The sequence below is a fragment of the Saimiri boliviensis genome, chromosome 8 (genome assembly GCF_048565385.1).
Source record: "Saimiri boliviensis isolate mSaiBol1 chromosome 8, mSaiBol1.pri, whole genome shotgun sequence".
Classification (NCBI taxonomy): Eukaryota; Metazoa; Chordata; class Mammalia; order Primates; family Cebidae; genus Saimiri; species Saimiri boliviensis.
In genome coordinates, this window is record NC_133456.1 from 74,131,546 (window position 1) to 74,152,604 (window position 21,059).

The 21,059-nt window shown below is 45.7% G+C and overlaps 1 protein-coding gene across 2 annotated transcripts in view; it reads right to left on the reverse strand.

Annotated features, from left to right (window-relative positions):
- Window positions 1–2,570: 2,570 nt before the first annotated feature.
- LIPH (lipase H) overlaps window positions 2,571–21,059 on the reverse strand; it is a 56,287-nt gene continuing 37,798 nt past the window's right edge. The window contains exons 7-10 of one of the 2 annotated variants that reach the window (XM_010337669.3): window positions 20,623–20,718; window positions 17,699–17,810; window positions 8,199–8,372; window positions 2,571–4,298 (exon numbers count right to left, since the gene is read on the reverse strand). In XM_010337669.3, coding sequence (XP_010335971.1) covers window positions 4,211–4,298; window positions 8,199–8,372; window positions 17,699–17,810; window positions 20,623–20,718 — 470 coding nt within the window. In that variant the 3' untranslated portion in view covers window positions 2,571–4,210. Of the gene's footprint in view, window positions 4,299–8,198; window positions 8,373–17,698; window positions 17,811–17,830; window positions 18,036–20,622; window positions 20,719–21,059 lie in introns of those variants that run through there. The other variant, XM_074404664.1, reaches the window with a different exon arrangement.

Below are 21,059 nucleotides of genomic sequence, written 5' to 3' on the forward strand. Positions count from 1 at the left end.
GGGTTTTGGCCAGGCGTCCCCAAACTTTTTACACAGGGGGCCAATTCACTGTCCCTCAGACCGTTGGAGGGTGCCACATACTGTGCTCCTCTCACTGACCACCAATGAAAGAGGTGCCCCTTCCTGAAGTGCGGCGGGGGGCTGGATAAATGGCCTCAGGGGGCCGCATGCTGCCCGCGGGCCGTAGTTTAGGGACGCCTGGTTTTGGCAGTGGTGCTAAAATGAGGCTTTAAGGGCAAAATCCCTAGATTATGGACAGGTGAGCTTGCTGAGGTGTTGGGACCACCTGGAAGATGGGATAAGAAAGACAAAGGGGCTGGGCATGGTGGCTCACACCTGTAATCTCAGCACTTTGGGAGGCTGAGACAGGTGGATCACCTGAGGTCAGAAGTTCAAGACCAGCTGGCCAACATGGTGAAATCCCATCTCTACTAAAAATACAAAAATTAGCTAGGCGTAGTGGCACGTGCCTGTAATCCCAGCTACTCAGGAGGCTGATGCAGGAGAATACCTTGAACCCAGGAGGTGGAGGTTGCAGTGAGCCGAGATCGTATCACTGCACTTCAGCCTGGGCAACAGAGCAACACTCCATCTCAAAAAAAAAAAAAAAAAAAGAAATGGCAAAAGAGCCAATTTCTCTCTTTTCCAGAATGTCTGGGAAATGGGCTTTTGGCCTCCAAAGACAATGGAGACAATAGTAACGAAGACATCTGAGAAAAAAGTCTAAGGCAGAGAAGGTTAGGCACCCTCATGGAAATGGACTATGGCTGGCGTGGAGGGGAGGTCTTCACTCACAACTGAACATGGTTTCGTGGGGCTCAGAAGATAACAAAGAGTGTTCATTGAATAAATGTTTCTGAATGCAGAGTATATGGTAGGCACCCGGCTCCTGCCTTGAAGACCAGTCTAGGAGAAAAGACATATTTATCAAATAATCATGCAAATAAAATGTTAAAAAAAATAAAAAACAGGCCAGGTGAGGTGGCTCACACCCATAATCCCAGCACTTTGGGAGGCCAAGGCAAGCAGATCACTTGAGGTCAGGAGTTCGAGATCAGCCTGGCTAATAGGGAGAAACCCCATCTCTACTGAAAATACAAAAATTAGCTGGGCGTGGTGGCATGCCCCTGTAGTTCCAGCTACTCAGGCGGCTGAGGCAGGAGAATCACTGGAACCGGGGAGGATCAGTGAGCCAAGATTTTGCCACTGCACTTTAGCCTGGGATTGGCGGGGGAGAGAGAGAGAAGGAAGGAGGGAGGGAAGGGAAGGAAGGAAGGAGGGAGGAAAAGAGAGAAAGAAAATGTTTTTTAAAAGTACAACTAAAAAGTGCTATGAAGGAGAGGCACAGTGTGGAGCCTCTGTATGGAGATGAGGTCCAGGAAGACTCCCTGAGGAACTGGCAAAACAGCCATGATCCTTATGATGAGTAGGAGATCACCAGTGAAGAGGACAGACTGTGACGTAATTGTCTTGAATTTGGCACTCAGACAGATACATGGTACTGACAAAGGGAGGGGAGGAGAGGTAAGGATAACAAGAGACAGTCAAAAGTTCCAGGGGCCCTTGGGAGAAAGATTTTGAGAACAGTGAGTTCCCACCTATAACTGCCTTTATTTCTCTTGATCACTGTCATATGAAACTTACTGAAATTCATCTCCTCTCCGGTGAACAAACTTTTCTTCATCCCTTCATTCATCCATCTGCCCATCCCACAGTGAGCCAGGTACTGAGCTAGAAGACCCCGGAGCCCAGAGCTTACGAATTGGTAGAAATTCTATTTCTGGAATTTTCCTGCTATCATTTTGACTCCTGCTTACCAGGCAAGGAAAGAGAACAAAAAAATGACTATGCTAATCAGAATACAGGACCAATAAAACTCTAAGAAGAAACCAGGGCCTACGGCACACTGATCTCTCTGTCCACAATTGCTGAGGAAACGTGGGAAGGAGGAGAAGGATGGTAAGACGTCCACGAGCTTGCTCCACTCAGAGTCCAGTCATCCATCACTTAAACAAAACAGACCCTGTATTTGTTGCCAATGTAAACCTGTAAGGTGTGCCACATGGGAATCTATTTACAGATTTCTATAATTTATGACATAGAGAGTCTATTTCTTGGCCGGGCGTGGTGGCTCACGCCTGTAATCCCAACACTTTGGGAGGCCGAGGCAGGCGGATCACCTGAGGTCAGGATTGGAGACCAGTCTGACCAACATGGTCTTCACAACAAGGGCTATTTTCACAGACAGCAGTTGAAGCAGCAATCACTTGGGTAGGAGGAGGTGACTAGGCGTGTGGCGCTCCACAGAGCTTCCTGCAGTGGCCTCGGCCGTGGGACAGATTGTGCCTCCCCATACAATGGGGCAACTGGTCCCAGGAATTGTCCTCCCCTCTTCCTGGCCTCGGCCCTGCAGGAACTCTTGACTTGACTACTGCTGTCATTCTAGACTCACAGATGACATCTACCTCCAGGGAAGCGAAGGATTCCTAAAACTGGAACCTTCAGATTCTCCAAGCGCAAACTGGTTCATGCTTTGGAGTCATGAGGTAGCAAAACACGTGACAGCCTTGTTCCAAAGGTTGACATTAATTATCTTTAATAGGTGGGATCATAGATAGTATTTTTTTTTATTTTGCACCTATGCATTTTCTAAATGTCCTCCAATAAGCATAGACTACATTGGTAATAAAGAAACATGAACATTTCTTAAGGGTTGCTTAAAATGAGGGTTGCCTGGCTGGGCGCCGTGGCTCACGCCTGTAATCCCAGCACTTTGGGAGGCCAAGGTAGGCGGATCACTTGAGGGCAGGAGTTTGAGACCAACCTGGACAACATAGTGAAACCCCATCTCTACTAAATATACAAAAATTATCGGGGCGCAGTGGCAGGCACCTGTAGTCCCAGCTACTCAGGAGGCTGAGGCAGGAGAATTGCTCTAACCCAGGAGGCAGAGGTTACAGTGAGCAAGATCACACCATTGCAGTCTAGCCTGGGCAACAAAAAAAGCGAAACTCTGTCTTAAAAAAAAAGAAATGTAGGCCGGGCGCGGTGGCTCAAGCCTGTAATCCCAGCACTTTGAGAGGCCAAGGCAGGTGGATCACGAGGTCAAGAGATCGAGACCATCCTGGTCAACACGGTGAAACCCTGTCTCTACTAAAAATACAAAAAATTAACTGGGCATGGTGGCGTGTGCCTGTAATCCCAGCTACTCAGGAGGCTGAGGCAGGAGAATTGCTTGAACCCAGGAGGCGGAGGTTGCGGTGAGCCGAGATCGCGCCATTGCACTCCAGCCTGGGTAACAAGAGCGAAACTCCATCTCAAAAAAAAAAAAAAAAAGAAATGTGGGTTGCCTGTAAAGTGATCCTTCTCCACCTTAGGTGAAAAACCAACTCTGCTTTTCCCTCTCGTGCCCTGTCGCTGTGCGGAGAGGCTGGCCACGGCTTCCTTGCCCTTCTTTCCTCATGCACTTACCATCTAGTCCCGGCAGCCACTCTCTTAGCTGTCAGTCCATCCCCACCTCCTCCAGCTCCTCTATGCTCCAACAACACTTTAGAGAAGGCAGAGAGCCCGCACGTGGCTTTCTTGCCTTCCCAGATCAGACAGTCCAAGAGAGAAGCTGGTGTTGATAGAGAGAGGCTCTCTTATTGCAAATTAGATAAGCCCTATGAAAATAAATAAAAGCATATTCACATTTATCACACATCTCATAGATGTGGACCCACGGGATTTCAAAAAAGCCTTCACAGACTTGCCTCCAAACCCACACAGCAGCCTGGTGTGGTACAAGTCAGTTTCATTCCCTTCTATGTGCGGGAACTGGAGAAATTTGGCACAGAGAATGCAGAGTGAGGCCTCCAGTCCGTCCTTCCCTTGAAGATGCTTGACCTGGAGCCGTGATGGGCAGAACCACCCAAGTGACAGGCAGCAGAACTGACAGGTTGGAACAAAGGAGGCCCCAGGACGCAGCAGACACAGCTCTGGGCTGCTGCAAGCCTGGCTATTTCTGACTTGCCCTAGTTAGGGGCTCCCTTTCCAGGATCGTTTTATAATCACAAGGTTGTTTGATGTTGTACAATGTGACATCCATAGATGCTACTGAAAAAAGCTTTGGGGTTTTTTTTGTGCCTTGCAGAAAAGGTGAGGTGATGCTTTAAAACAGCCCGTGGTTGTAGCTTTCTTTCTATTACTGACCCATGTGTCCTGGCGACAGTTACATCTGCAACTTTGGGCACAGAATAGGTTGGAAAACTGTTTCAACGTTTTCCATCAGGACAAGATCATACCGACACAGCTGGGGCCTGGGAAAATAAGAGAAAATATCCTTGTCAATGAAATTATTAAAATGCAATGGTCTAGTAAATTATACTAAATCCGTAAGATATATAAAATTATTTAGCAATTGTTTTTAATATAGAAAATGCTTATGGTAGCCAGGTGCGGTGGCTCATGTCTGTGATCCCAGCACTTTGGGAAGCTAGGGCGGGTGGATACTTGAGACGAGGAGTTCGAGACCAGCCTGATCAACATGGTGAAACCCCGTCTCTACTAAAAATGCAAAAAAATTAGCCGGGTGTGGTGGTGTGTGCCACCCTCCCAGCTGCTTGGGAGGCTGAGGCATTGCTTGAGCCTGGGAGGTAGAGGTTGCAGTGAGCTGAGATTGTGCCACTGCACTCCAGCCTGGGCAACAGAATGACTCTGCCTCAGAAACAAAAAGGAAGAAAATGCTGACGGTAAGTAAAACACCAAGGAGAAAGCAAGATGTAAGGCCAGGCGTGGTAGCTCACACCTGTAATCCCAGCACTTTGGGAGGCTGAGGCTGGCAGATCACCTGAGGCCAGGAGTTCGAGACCAGCCTGACAAACATACTGAAACCCCATCTCTACTAAAAATACAAAAAATTAGCTGGATATGGTAGCACATGCCTGTAATCCCAGCTACTCGGGAGGCTCAGGCAGGAGAATTGCTTGAACCCAGGAGGCGGAGGTTGCAGTGAGCCAAGATTGCGCTACTATACTCTGGCCTGGGAGACAGAGCAAGACTCCGTCTCAAAAAAAGAGGAAGAGCCGGGTGCGGTGGCTCAAGCCTGTAATCCCAGCACTTTGGGAGGCCGAGGTGGGTGGGTCACAAGGTCAAGAAATTGAGACCATCCTGGTCAACGTGGTGAAACCCTGTCTCTACTAAAAATACAAAAATTAGCTGGGCTGGTGGCATGTGCCTGTAATCCCAGCTACTCAGGAGACTGAGGCAGGAGAATTGCCTGAACCCAGGAGGCAGAGGTTGCAGTGAGCTGAGATCACGCCATTGCACTCCAGCCTGGGTAACAAGAGCGAAACTCCGTCTCAAAAAAAAAAAAAAAAAAAAAAAAAAGGCCGGGCACGGTGGCTCAAGCCTGTAATCCCAGCACTTTGGGAGGCCGAGGCGGGTGGATCATGAGGTCAAGAGATCGAGACCATCCTGGTCAACATGGTGAAACCCCGTCTCTACTAAAAATACAAAAAAATCAGCTGGGCATGGTGGCGCGTGCCTGTAATCCCAGCTACTCAAGAGGCTGAGGTAGGAGAATTGCCTGAACCCAGGAGGCGGAGGTTGCGGTGAGCCGAGATTGCGCCATTGCACTCCAGCCTGGGTAACAAGAGCAAAACTGCATCTCAAAAAAAATTAAATAAATAAATAAATAAATAAATAAGTTTTAGGATGCAATGACTATCCTCTTAGAAGAAACTTGTATTACTAAACGTTTTAGAGTACCCTAAACTTTCTTTTTTTTTAAGACAGGATCTCACTCTGTCACCCAGTGGTACAATCTTGGCTCACTGCAACCTCTGCCTCCCGAGTACAAGCAATTCTCCTGCCTCAGCCTTCCAGGTAGGTGTGATTACAGGCACATGCCACCACCGCCTGGCTAATTTTTTATATTTTTGGTAGAGAAGGGGTTTCAGCATATTAGCCAGGCTGATCTCGAACTCCTGACCTCAAGTGATCCACCTGCCTTGGCCTCCCAAGGTGCTGGGATTACAGGCATGAGCCACCATACCTGGTCCCGAAACTTTTGAGAAAAAGAAATTCATAAAGTATTAACTGCTCACATCATTTCCTGTCTCCTCTCTGTCCACAGGTTAGATTCTAGGACTATATGGTAGAGTGGCGTTTGTTACAAAATATACGCATCAGTACAGCTCTGTACTTAAAAAAAAAAAAAAAAAAATTCTTTCTCTCCTTCTCCCCCTCTTTATCTGTCTCTCTCCCCACACATACATTATTTATTTTTCTTTTCTTTTTTTTTTTTTTTTTTTTTTTTGAGACAGAGTTTCGCTCTTGTTACCCAGGCTGGAGTGCAATGGCGCGATCTCGGCTCACCGCAACCTCTACCTCCTGGGTTCAGGCAATTCTCCTGCCTCAGCTTCCTGAGCAGCTGGAATTACAGGCACACGCCACCATGCCCAGCTAGTTTTTTGTATTTTTAGTAGAGACGGGGTTTCACCATGTTGACCAGGATGGTCTCCATCTCTTGACCTTGTGATCCACCCGCCTCGGCCTCCCAAAGTGCTGGGATTACAGGCTTGAGCCACTGCGCCCGGCACATTGTTTATTTTTCTAACGAAATTGAGAATAGATTATTTACTCCTTAATTCATTGTATATTTCCTAAGAACAAGGCCATTTATACTGCCATTATCAAATTTAAGAAATTTAATATACTACTTTTGTACTGTCAAGGGCATGGTGGCTCACCCCTTTAATCCAGCACTTTGAGAGGCTGAGGCAGGTGGATACTTGATGCCAGGAGTTCAAGACCAGCCTGGCCAACGTGGGGAAAACTTGTCTCTACTAAAAATTAAAAAATTAGCTGGGCGTGGTGGACGTGCCTGTGACCAAGGGAATAAAATGTTCCAATTTTCTGTACCTTTTCTTAATACTAGGCTCTGTTTTATCAGCTTCCCAAATTATACAAACCTTTCTTTTCTACAACAAATTACCAACTTACAAGCAGTGTGGTTTAGGGAAGAACTGTATAATTCTCAGCATATAACATTGTTTCCTTGGATGAGTAGGTGATCTATCCTTAAGTACATACAGTGTAATTTTCTTGAATTACTGGGCTACTTGTTTTTTAGGTTTGTTGTTGTTGTTTGTTTGTTTGTTCGTTTTTTTTTTGAGACGGAGTTTCGCTCTTGTTGCCCAGGCTGGAGTGCAATGGCGCAGTCTTGGCTCACCGCAACCTCCGCCTCCTGGCTTCAAGCAATTCTCCCGTCTCAGCCTCCCAAGTAGCTGAGATTACAGGCATGTGCCACCACGTCCGGCTAATTTTTTGCATTTTTAGTAGAGACGGGGTTTCACCGTGTTGGCCAAGATGGTCTCGATCTCTTGACCTCATGATCCGCCCTTCTTGGCCTCCCAAAGTGCTGGGATTACAGGCGTGAGCCACCGCATCAGGCCCTGTTTGTTTTTTGAGACGGAGTCTTGCTCTGTTGCCAGGCTGGAGTGCAGTGGTGCAATCTTAGCTCACTGCACGCTCTGCCTTCCGGGTTCAAGCGATTCTCCTGCCTCAGCCTCCTAGGTAACTGAGACTACAGGCACATGCCACCATGCCTGGCAAATTTTTGTATTTTTAGGAGAGACAGGGTTTCACCATGTTGGCCAGGATGGCCTCGATCTCATGACCTCATGATCCGCCCGCCTCGGCCTCTCAAAGTGCTGAGATTATAGGCATAAGCCACAGTGCCCAGCTTATTTTTATTTAATTTTTTTTTGTTTTTATTTTGAGATAGGAGCTTGCTATGTGGCCCAGGCTGGACTCCAGCTGGGCTCAAGTGATCCTCTCACCTCAGCCTCCTGACTTTTGGATTACAGGCATACACCACCAAACCCAGCTGGGCTACTTGTTTTCTATTTTGGGTTTTATTTCATTCTTTTTCTTTTTTTGTACAGACAGGGTCTCCCTATGTTGCCCAGAGTGGCTAGAATTTTTTGGCTCAAGCAATCCTCCCACCTTGGCCTCCCAAAGTGCTGAGATTTTAGGTATGAGCCGCTACACTTGGCCTGGGCTACTTGTTTAAAATCATAACTATTTTGGGAAAACCCATTGTGTTCTTCATTGTGAATAATGGAGTTTTATTAAAACATCAGACCAAGCACATTGGACAGGATCCAGCAGTATCCTTGGAAAACAGGTTTTGTCAAACCCTGCCCTCGGCTCACCTCTCCGGATGGGCAAGGGATCTTAACTTCATTCGGAGGATCCTGAGCTGGTACCTCGGGCCAATTACAGATCCTGTAGAGAACACCAAGGAAATGGCAGCCACCTTTTCCAGATCTTGATTAAATCTTGCAAGTAAACTCACTTGGTGATATTTCTGAAATGTGGTGGGTTCACTGGAAGGAAGAAATAATATAGGAAAATGGATAAAGACTACTAATGAGAGAGAGCAGTTTTGAAGCCTGCAAGTCATTGGGAAGCAGGTAACCACTTCACCCATAGTTGTTTGTTTTTGGTTTTTTTTTCTGAGACAGGGTCTCATGCTGTTGCCCAGGCTGCAGTATAGTAACCACCCAAGAACTAGTCAACTTTGATGGGCAAAGTCTGCTGATTCCAAGGGGCTATGTAAGTGACCCCAAAATGACTTTAGAAAGATACGCCGCTAATGACTCTCACTAAATGGCAGGTGATGTCCTTGTCTCTTGACTTATCTCTCCAACCCCCTGAAACATTCTGCAGGGGATGGGGAGCATTATCTTCCTCATTTAATAGACAGAAATAGACGCTTACAGGGATCAAGCTCCCCAGGTGACAGGGCTTCTATGTAGCAGTGAAGAGATTCCAACCCAGTTCTGGCTGAGTTCAAAGTTATGATCTTTCCCATTAAAATGCATCCCTAGGCCGGGCGCTGCGGCTCAAGCCCGTAATCCCAGCACTTTGGGAGGCCGAGGTGGGTGGATCACGAGGTCAAGAGATCAAGACCATCCTGGTCAACATGGTGAAACCCCGTCTCTACTAAAAATACAATAAAATGCCAGGCGCGGTGGCTCAAGCCTGTAATCCCAGCACTTTGGGAGGCCGAGGCGGGTGGATCACGAGGTCAAGAGATCGAGACCATCCTGGTCAACATGGTGAAACCCCGTCTCTACTAAAAATACAAAAAATTAGCTGGGCATGGTGGCGTGTGCCTGTAATCCCAGCTACTCAGGAGGCTGAGGCAGGAGAATTGCCTGAACCCAGGAGGCGGAGGTTGCGGTGAGCCGAGATCGCGTCATTGTACTCCAGCTTGGGCAACAAGAGCGAAACTCCGTCTCAAAAAAAAAAAAAAAATACAATAAAATTAGCTGGGCATGGTGGCACGTGCCTGTAATCCCAGCTACTCAGGAGGCTGAGGCAGGAGAATTGCCTGAACCCGGGAGGCAGAGGTTGCAGTGAGCCAAGATTGCGCCATTGCACGCCAGCCTGGGTAACAAGAGCAAAAACTCCGTCTCAAAAAAAAAAAATAAAATAAAATACATCCCTAGCCAGGTGAGGTGGCCCACGTCTGTAATCCCAGCACTTTGGGAGGCCGAGGCAGGTGGATCACAAGGTCAAAAGTTCAAGACCAGCCTGGCCCATATGGTGAAAACCCTCTCTACTAAAAATACAAAAATTAACTGGGCGTGGTGGCGCATGCCCATAGTCCCAGCTACTCAGGAGGCTGAGGTAGGAGAATCGCTTAAACCCAGGAGGTGGAGGTTGCAGTGAGCCAAGATCGTGCAACTGCACTCCAGTCTGGGTGACAGAGTGAGACTCTATCTCAAAAAAAGAAAAGAAAGGAAAAGAAGATGCATCCCTACATGTTTAAATATATCTTTAGTCAAGCTAGATGCTAAATGAATTGGTCTTAAGCATGTATTTTTTTTAGTTCTCCCTCTCAAGATGAACCTTAAAAGAGGCAAATCTAGGTTCTGATCATTTTTTCCAAGTGTATAGAGATGTTTTCTACAGGTGGAAAACCAAATTGAGGGTAAGGTACATCACTGGAGAGGTTCAGCTCAGTCACTGTCTCTGGGGAGGTGGAAGAACCATGGAGTCCCTAGCTTCAGGAACAGAAGGGTTGCTCTAGACATTAATCCTCCTTTTTTTTTTTTTGAGATGGAGTCTTGCTCTGTCGCCCAGGCTGGAGTGCAGTAGTGCGATCTTGGCTCACTGCAACCTCTGCTCCCAGGTTCAAGTCATTCTTGTGTCTCAGCCCCCCGTTAAAATGCATCCCTAGCCAAATAGCTTGGACTACAGGCACCCGCCACCTCTCCTGGCTAATTTTTCACCATATTGGGGCCAGGCTGGTCTTGAACTCCCAACCTCAGGTGATCCACCACCCTCAGCCTCCCAAAGTGCTGGAATTACAGGCGTGAGCCACTGAGCCTGGCCAACATTAATCCTTACTTTGGGAATGGGGTGATCATGATGAGGTATCTGTCACCTCAGCCCCACTGGGATCATGTCTAAGTCCCATGGAGTACAAAAGTTCCACAAATAAAATTAATCTGAAAGGCACCCAGATTTTGGTTTCTTAATATCATCTCTACTGAAAGAAACCAGGGCTCCCTAGAGAAAAGATTGATTCCAGGGCTGGGACAGGAAAATACAAAGTGATCCTGGAACACCCTGCATGCCAGAAAGTTAGGAAGTGCTTCAGAGTGTGACGGAAATGTTCAAAAGACACAGAATCCCCTCACCCCCATTCAGATGGCTAGTATCAAAATAACGGAACATGACAAGTGTTGATGAGGATGTGGAGAAACTGAAACCCGTGTGCACCGTCAGTGGCATTGGAAAATTGTGCAACCATTATGGAAAACAGTATAGTGGTGTCAAAAAATTAAAAATAGAACTACAATATGATCCAGAAATTCCACTTCTGGATATATGTCCAAAAGAATTGAAAGCAGAGTCTCAAAGAGACATTTGCACACCCACGTTCATAGCAGCACTAGTCACAACAGCCAAGAGGAGGAAGCAAGCCAAGTGTTCATTGACGGAAAAATAAACAAAATGTGATTATGTGCATACAGTGGAATATTATTCAGCCTTAAAAATGAAGGAAATTGGCCAGGTGTGGTTCATGCCTGTAATCCCAGCACTTTGGGAGGCCGAGGCGGGTGGATCACAAGGTCAGGAGACTGAAACCATCACTGCTAAAAATGCAAAAAATTAGTCAGGCATGGTGGCACGTGCCTGTAGTCCTAGCTACTCGGGAGACTGAGGCAGGCTCATGCCTGTAATCCCAGCACTTTGGGAGACTGAGGCAGGTGGATCATGAGATCAGGAGTTCAAGACCAGCCTGGCCAATATAGTGAAACCCCATCTCTACTAAAAATACAAAAATTAGCTGGGCATGGTGGTGTGTGACCATAGTCCCAGCTACTCAGGAGGCTGAAGCAGGAGAATCGCTTGAACCCAGAAGGTGGAGGTTGCAGTGAGCCAAGATCATGCCACTGCACTCCAGCCTGGGCAACAGAGCGAGACTGTCTCAAAAGAAAAAAAAAAAAAAAAAAAAAAAGCAGGGGAAATCCTGTTACATGCTACAATGTGGATGAACATCAAAGACATTATGCTAAGTGAAACAAGCCAGACACAAAAAGACAAATGCTGTATGATTCCACTTACATAAGATATCTAACATAGTCAAATTCACAGAAAGAGGAAGTAGAATCATGTTTACTTTGGGGTGGAGGGAAGGGGAGTTTTTTAATGGGTATAAAGTTTTGGTTTCACAAGATGAAAAAGTTCTGGAAATCTATTACACAACAATGTGAATATACTTAACACTACTAAACTACACCCAAAAAATGATTAAAATGGTAACTTTTATGTTACTAATTTTTACAATAAAAATTTCTTTTTCGAGATGGAGTTTTGCTCTTATTGCCCAGGCTGGAATACAGTGGTGCATTCTTGGCTCACTGCAACCTCCACCTTCTGGGTTCAGGCAATTCTCCTGGCTCAGCCTCCTGAGTAGCCGGGATTATAGGTGAGCCCCAACATACCCTGCTAATTTTTTGTATTTTTAATAGAGATAGGGTTTCACCATGTTGGCCAGGCTAGTCTCAAACTCCTTCCTGACCTCAGGTGATCCACTCACCTCAGACCCCCAAAGTGATGGGATTACAGGTATGAGCCACCACATCCAACCAAAAAAGAATTTTCTTTAAAAGACAGACAATAACAAGTGTTGGCAAGGATGTGGAAAAATTGGAACCCTCATACACTGCTGGTGGGAATGTGATAAATAGTACAACTGCCAAAAACGTTTGGCATTCCTCAAAATGTTCAACATAGAATTACCATACGACCCGGCAATTCCATTCCTGGTATATACCCAAGAGAAATGAAAACATGGTCACATAAAAACTTGTGTCCAAATGTTCATTGCAGTATTATTCATAATAGCCAAAAAGTAGAAACAACCCAAATGGCCATGAGTGATGAATTAAATGTGATATATAAATCCAATGGAATACTATTTGGCCATGAAAAGGAACAAAGTATTTCTACATGCTACAACTTGGATGAATCTTGGAAACATTAACCAAAAGAAGCCAGGCACAAAAGGCCACATATCATGATTCTCTTTATGTGACATGTCCAGAATAGGCAAATTCATAGAGAAAGCTTAGCAGTTGCCAGCAGGTAGGGAGTAGACATGTAGAATTGCCACTAAAGGGTATAGGGGTTTTTTTTAAGGTGATGAAAACGTTCCAGAATTAAATGATGGTGACCGTTGTACATTTTGTGAATATATTAAAGCTTACTAAATAGTATACTTAATTTTTATTTATTTATTTTTTTTTTGAGACAGGTCTGGCTCTGTTGACCAGGCTGGAGTGCCATGGCATGATCCTGGCTCACGGCAACCTCTGCCTCCTCAAGCCATCCTCCCACCTCCCAGCCTTTTGAGTAGCTGTGACTACAAGCAAATGTCACCACACCCAACTAATTTTTATATTTTTTGTAGTGATGGGGTTTCGCCGTGTTGCTCAGGCTGGTCTCGAACTCCTGACCTCAAGTGATTCCCCATGCCTTGGCCTCCCAAAGTGCTGGGATTACAGGCATAAGCCACACTGCATCCAGCCAAATTGTATACTTTAAAAGGTGAATGTGGCCGGACACAATGGCTCACGCCCGTAATTTCAACACTTTGGGAGGCCGAGGCAGGCGGATCATCTGAGGTCAGGAGTTTGAGACCAGCCTGGCCAACATGCTGAAACCCCATCTCTACTAAAAATATAAAATTAGCTGATGTGGTGGCACATGCCTGTAGTCCCCAGCTACTCAGGAGGCTGAGGCAGGAGAATCACTTAAACCCAGGAGGTGGAGGTTGCAGTGAGCTGAGATCGTGCCACTGCGCTCCAACCTGGGAAACAGAGTAAGACTCTGCCTCAAAAAAAAAATTTGGGGTGGGGGGTGAATATTATGTGAATTAAATCTCAATTTTTATTTTTATTTTTTTGAGACAGTGTCTCACTCTGTCACTCAGGCTGGAGTACAGTGGTGTAATCATAGCTCACTGTTGCTTTGAACTCCTGGATTAAAGTGATCCTCTTGCCTCAGCCTCTCGAGTAGCTGGGACTACAAGCCCATACCACCAAGCCCAGCTAACTAGTTTCTTTTGTTTCTTTTGTCCCTGTACAGACAGGGCCTTGCTATATTGCCCAAGCTGGTTTAAACATCTTGGCTCAAGCTATCCTCCCACCTCAGCCCCCCAAAGTGCTGGGATTATAGGAGTAAGCCACTACACCCAGCCTTTTAAAATGATTTTTTTAGAAAAACAAATATAAATATAAGAATACAGGGAGAGTCACCGGGCCGATAATAACCTTGACTGTGACTTCATCTATTCCCATAGTCTGGTGAGACTGGATCAACTCAGGGCACATGCTCTAATAGCATTTTCTTTTTCTTAAATTGTAAAAACAATGATAAAATGTTAAAGTTCATATTGAAAAAGAGAACAGTATCCATAATCTCTCCGTGTAATTGAACAACTATTTCCTTTTTGTACATATTTGCTGATTAGTAGTGATGTTTTCACAAATATGACTAAAATAAGAAAGTGGGGGCCGGGCGCAGTGGCTCAAGCCTGTAATCCCAGCACTTTGGGAGGCCGAGGCGGGTGGATCACGAGGTCAAGAGATCGAGACCATCCTGGTCAACATGGTGAAACCCCGTCTCTACTAAAAATACAAAAAATTAGCTGGGCATGGTGGTGCGTGCCTGTAATCCCAGCTACTCAGGAGGCTGAGGCAGGAGAATTGCCTGAACCCAGGAGGCGGAGGTTGCGGTGAGCCGAGATCGCGCCATTCCACTCCAGCCTGGGTAACAAGAGCAAAACTCCGTCTCAAAAAAAAAAAAAAAAAGAAAGTGCATTAAAGATGTTAAGGTTTTGAGGCCGGGCGCCGTGGCTCACACCTATAATCCCAGCACTTTTGGGAGGCCAAGGAGGGTGGGTCACAAGGTCAGGAGTTCAAGACCAGCCTGGCCAACATGGTGAAACCCTGTCTCTACTAAAAATACAAAAAACTAGTTGGGCGTGGTAGCACATGCCTGTAATCCCAGCTACTCGGGAGGCTGAGGCAGGAGAATCACTTGAACCAAAGAGGGGGAGGTCGTAGTGAGCGGAGACCATGACACTGCACTGCAGCCTGGGCAACAGAACAAGACTCGTCTAATAAAACAAAAAGATGTTAAGGTATCTATCTTAATCAAGATACAAATTTAGGAATTCCTGCCTGGGAGACCTTCACTATATAAAATTAAAATTTCAACTGAGTGTGGTGGCTCCTGTCTGTAACCCCGGCACTTTGGGAGGCCAAGACAGGAGAATCACTTGAGCTCAGGAGTTTAAGACAACCCCGGGCAATAGTGATATCTCATCTCTACAAAAAAAATTTAAAAGTAGCTAGGCGTGGTGGCTCACTTGTAGTCCCAGCTACTCCGGAGGCTGAGCCAAGAGAATGGCTTGAGCCCAGAAGGTTGCGCTACAGAGCCATGATCTTGCCACTGCACTCCAGCCTGTTTGACAAAGTGCCACCCTGTTGCAAGAAAAAAAAAAAGAAAATTCTAAGACATATGTAAAGCAAATATGTAACAAATTATTGACAGAATACTTACGTTTTGCTAGGTGAGAAAATTTCATTATATAATTGCACAATCTCCCCTGCTGGTTCTTGGAATCTCCAAATCTAAAATTCTAAATTCTAGATGAGATCTCTGCTCTAGCTTCCTCACTGAAGATGCCTCAAAATGTACCCCCTAGCGGTGCTCTCCCTGAAAATGCTGTCCCACCGTGGGTTTGGGAACATTAGCTACGAAACACATCAACAGGGAACCCTAAAAAAAAGGAAAAAACCCCACCTCTCTCCCAACCTTCAAGTACGGAGGAGGCAGAAGGAGCAATACAGCTTCCTGGGAGGGATATAAAGTAGTGATTAAAATTATGTCGGTGCTGGGGTTGGATTGACCTGCTTCTGATTTCACCTGATTCACATTGATCAGCTGTGTGATACTGGCCAAATCACTTTGTCTCTCTGAGCCTCAGTTTCTTCATAGATGAAATAAGAATGGTAATAGAACTTCATTCATAGGGTTTTGGTAAGCCTTGTATTAGCCAATTTGTAACATGCTTAGTTCAATAAACAAAGGATGTTAATTTTTTTTTTTTAAGATGAGGTTTCACCATGATGGCCAGGCTGATCTTGAACTCCTGACCTCAGGTGATCCACCCACCTCAGCCTCTCAAAGTGCTAGGATTACAGGCGTGAGCCACCACGCCCAGCCAGGATGTTAATATTAGGATCCAAAAATGCTTTTAAAAACGCCACCCACAAATCACCCACCCCACACCCACTTTCTCTATTTAGCTACACAATCAACCCATAAGGCACTGCCATTTTCAGGTGACATTCTATGCAGTCTTCTACGGATGTGGCCAAGAGACAACCCCAGAGCTTAGTAAACAATAGGCCCCAGAAAACACTTCCTGAATCAAATGAGCTGCAAATTCCTTTGCTCAAAGCCTCCTCTCTCCCTTTTCCTGATAGTAAAAGATTTTCTAAAGTATTAATTAACACATATATGTGTATAACCATCAGAAAGTTAAAAGAAAAGTTGAAAAAAAGCACTCAAATTCCCACCGCCCAAAGGGCAATGTAACATTTTGGCATGTTTCTTTTTCATTTATTTTTACATTGTTGAGCTAATATTCTGCTTTATGTAATCTGACATTCTACATTTTTTGCTTAGCACATTATAAGTATTTTCTATGTTTTATAAATGACTTCAATGTACGGCTAATATTCTATTATATGGAAATATTTACATTAACCATTTTCCTATTGTTAGATTTTTAGAACGTTTCCAATTTTTATTGCAGATTACCTCTCCTTTTTTTTTTTTTTTTTTTTTTTTTTTGAGACGGAGTTTCCCTCTGGTTACCCAGGCTGGAGTGCAATGGCGCGATCTCGGCTCACCGCAACCTCTGCCTCCTGGGCTCAGGCAATTCTCCTGCCTCAGCCTCCTGAGTAGCTGGGATTACAGGCACGCGCCACCACGCCCAGCTAGTTTTTTGTATTTTTAGTAGAGACGGGGTTTCACTATGTTGACCAAGATGGTCTCGATCTCTCGGCCTCGTGATCCACCCGCCTCGGCCTCCCAAAGTGCTGGGATTACAGGCTTGAGCCACCGAGCCCGGCCTTCTTTTCTTTTTGTTTTGAGATAGAGTCTTGCTCTGTTGCCTAGGCTGGAGTACGATGGCATGATCCCGGCTCACTGCAACCTCTGCCTCCCAGGTTCAAGCAATTCTCCTGTCTCGGCCTCTTGAGCAGCTGAGACTACAGGCACAGGCTACCACACCTGGCTAATTTTTGTATTTTAGTAGAGATGGGGTTTCACCTTGTTGGCCAGGCTGGTGTTGAGCTCCCGACCTCAGGTGATCTGCCTGCCTCAACCTCCCGAAGTGCTGGGATTACAGGCATGAGCCACCATGCTTGGCCGCAAATTGCATTTCCTGAGTTTCAGAAACATATATATACAAACACACATATATAGGTTACATACGTATTATATACGTTTACATATATATTATGAGCTCATGAAAGAATAGAAACGTGTGTGGGTAGGGCTGCCTTTTGCCTTTGGGGGTGAGACTGTTGGTAAGTTGGGGCAGGGACTTGTACTTTTCTGTTACCAGTTCCTTTTTTAAAAAATCGCTATTTTTTATTGATAATGAGAAATCATAATCATATAGATTTAGGGGATACAACGTGATGTTTTGACATATGTTACAACGTGGGATGATGAAATCAGCATATTCCTTTATTGTTTAAATCCTTTATAGCAGACAAGAAATACTTTTACGTGTTTAATGAAAGGAAGTAAGGAGGAGAAGAACAGGAGATAGGGAGGGAAAGAGAGAGGAAGGGAAGGAAAAGGGGGGCAGGGAAAGGAAGGAAGAAGAGAAAGAAGGAGGGAAGGAAAGAAGACGCTTGCACCAATCCCGTTTGTAAGGAGCCTGGGAGATCCAGAGCCAGGGAAGCAGCTAGACCGTGGCTCTCTTTCTATCTTTTATACAACAAGGAAAAGCACAGATTTATAAATAAGAAAGTAGGTGGGTCTGTGATTGAAGTTCTCTGAGCAGAAAAGGAAATAGCACACTGCAGACAATTGTAACTCAACTTACTGATTGATTTTGGATTCTGTGGTGTTTCCAGCTTTGTCTCTCAATTTGATTGTAATGTCCCCTCTTCTGATGTTCCTGTTCCATGTTATGATATCCACAAAGTAATGATACACTGCAAAACAGAGGGAACACGTTAAGAGGGAGATACTCCCAACTGATCCCCTGAAGGGTTTCTAAAAGCTGAACTTCCCTAATAACTGAGTCTCTTTCCCTCTTTCTCTGCAAAGATCCAGGGCAGAAGTTTCTGATATTCCCTTCTCTTCTCTTTGGTAAAGATGGCATGAGTCACAGCAGTTCACTGGTTTCCAGTCACCATGATCAGGCATCATCGTTGAACCTGTGATTCCAGGTATTGCAAAGTCTCAGGGCCTATGGTGGAATATGGTTCACCTCAATTCCTGCCCATTTTAGATGGAACCCACTAAGGGGCCATTTGGAGACCCTCCTTGGCTGAGATGGTTTTCCACAGTTCAGGCCATGTCCACCAGCCTATCCGGCCTCCCTCATGCTTTTCCCAGTCATGCCCAACCACCTGCACTTCCTGCACTGTGAAGGCTCACCCACCGGGCACTCTTACTTTGCCAGCTCTGTGAACCTAGCTTTCAGGTTTCAGCCTAATGTCATTCCCACAGGAGACCTTCCCTGACCCCCAGACTAAGTCAGCTCTCCTTTCTAGAAGTTCCTGCCATACTCTAGACTCCCCCCACCCCATTATTACTCAGCATACTTTCTGTATTTACAAAATGCAAGAAAGGACAATAAAAATAAAGCCGCATTCCCTAACCAGCAGACTCAGAGGGAAAAAAAAGTGGTAAATATGTGGGTACATCTATACAAATATTGCCCGAATAATGTCTTGTGGGTTTAAAAAAAAGAGGCTGGGTGCAGTGGCTCACACTTGTAATCCCAGCACTTTGGGAGGCCAAGGCAGGCAGATGACGAGGTCAGGAGTTCGAGACTAGCCTGGCCAACACGGTGAAATCCTGTCTCTACTAAAAATACAAAAAGTAGCTGGGCGTGGTGGTGGACGCCTGTAATCCCAGCTACTCGGGAGGCTGAGGCAGGAGAATCGCTTGAACCCGGGAGGTGGAGGTTGCAGTGAGCCGAGATCGTGCCACTGCACTCCAGCCTGGGTAACAGAGCTAGATCCCATCTCGGGGGGGAAAGAAAACCCATAAAATTAAAACATGCTGCAACAGGAACTAATCAGGGAGATTACAATCCCACGAAGGACCAAAGGTTAGTCCTCATCCTGGAGTTGCCATTTTATGGCCTAAATTGCTTAGGGCCTTGCCCCACGTAGACCAGGCTGGTGCCAGATCCTGGGCTGCCACACAAGGGTCCAAAGAAAGAGGAAAACCCCGTGATCTGCAGGCTTTTTTTTTTTTTTTTTTTAAGTAAGAGTCTTTCTGTGTTGCCCAGGCTGGAGTAATAGTGATGCGATCTCTGTTCACTGCAACTTCCACTTCCTGGGTTCAAGCGATTCTCCGGCCTCAGCATCCTGAGTAGCTGGGATTACAAGCACCACCACACCCAGCTAATTTATTTATTTCTTTTTGTTGTTGTTTTGTATTTTTAGTAGAGATGGGGTATCACCATGTTGGCCAGGATGGTCTCCAGCTCCTGGCCTCAAGTGATCTGAGTGCCTTGCCCTCCCAAAGTGCTGGGATTACAGGTGTGAGCCGCCGTGCCTGGCATGCAGATTCTTCTAAAAGAGTTGTTCACATGTGGCATGGAGGCTCATGCCTGTAATCCCAGCACTGAGGCAGGAGGATTGCTTGAGCCCAAGCGTTCAAGACCAGCCTCGGCAACATAGTGAGACTCTGTCTCTAAAAGAAATTAAAAAAAAAAAAAAAAAACGGTTAGCTGGGCATGGTGGCCCATGCCTGAAATCCCAGCTACTTAGGAGGCTGAGGCAGGAGGATTGCTTGAGTCCAGGAGGTTGAGGCTGCAGTATGCCATTATTGTGTCACTGCACTCTAGCCTGGGTGACAGAACAAGACCCTGTCTCAAAAAAAAAATTAAAATAGGCCAAGTGTTCATGCCTGTAATACCAGCACTTTGGGAGGCCTAGGCGGGCAGATCACCTGAGGTCAGGAGTTTGAGACCAGCTGGCCAACATGGCAAAACCCCGTCTCTACTAAAAATACAAAACTTATCCAGGCATGGTGGCACACCTGTAGTCTCAGGTACTTGGGATGCTAAGGCAGGAGGATCGCTTGAACCTGGGAGGCAGAGGTTGCAGTGAGCTGAGATTGCGCCACTACACTTCAGCTTGGGCACAGAGTGAAACTCTGTCCAAAAAAATAATAATAATAAAATAGTTGTCCCCAAGGAAAGTGAAAATGGGCACAAGACAATAGGAAAAACACATCTTCCCAGGGAAATTCTAGTTGCTTCCCAAGGCATCTAATCATCGGCTGCCCCATTTAGTTCCCATCTGGAATACTCAACCTCCTGATGCCTTTAGGTCATCACGTTTGCTTTAGAGTTGGAACTGACCTGTAGATATGGCTGACACCTGATTTTTCCTAGTCTCAATTTCATGCCTCTTGGGGAATCAAGCAATTTTCTGGAAGATCTTAGTGATTAGAATGATCATCCAGTGAAACTGAACAAATCTGATTTGTTGAGATTTTATTAGATTCATATTTTTAAATTGTATTAAATTAAACCTAATATTCCAGAAGACAGGCATTATTACCCCCATTTTACCAGTCAGGACACTGATGAGAAGTCTAATGACTTGACCAACGTCCCACGACCATTAGGGGGCAGACTCAGGATTCGACCTAGGCCCTTCCAGCTCCAAAGCTGATGCTCCATCATGGCTCTCATTTGCCAGGAAGTAGCTAGGAAGCTGAGACTTAGCCATCCCCAAAATAAGAGTTAGGCAACAGCAAACTACCACATCCACCACTCACTGCAGAATGGCTTCTCCTCCGCTGTGTCAAAGAACGCCTTCGTCATTGGAGGATCTTTCTCCCTTAAATTGTCTTTCCAATTATCGGCATAATAGCCTATAAGACAAGTTGGAAAAAATGGAAGATTATCATGTATTATATAAGCTGTAAAAGCAACTGAGGTAGTGAGAACAGTGGGTTTGACTGCATCCATCACCTCTGAGAGAACCTCCCTCCCTTCTCCATCCCCTGTGGTAAGGGCTCACGGGGCTACCCATCTTTCCGGCCTAAGAGCTGGAGGGCCGGCAACAGGACCCTCCAGGGGTTCTCCCCTTTACTGGTTCTCAGTAGCAGGGTTGGGGCTTAGGAGGTGGCACACCCTGGTATGGGCTAAAAATAACACTGACATTTGTCAGTAATACATTCATTTTTCTAGATTGAAACAGATTCAAGTTCAT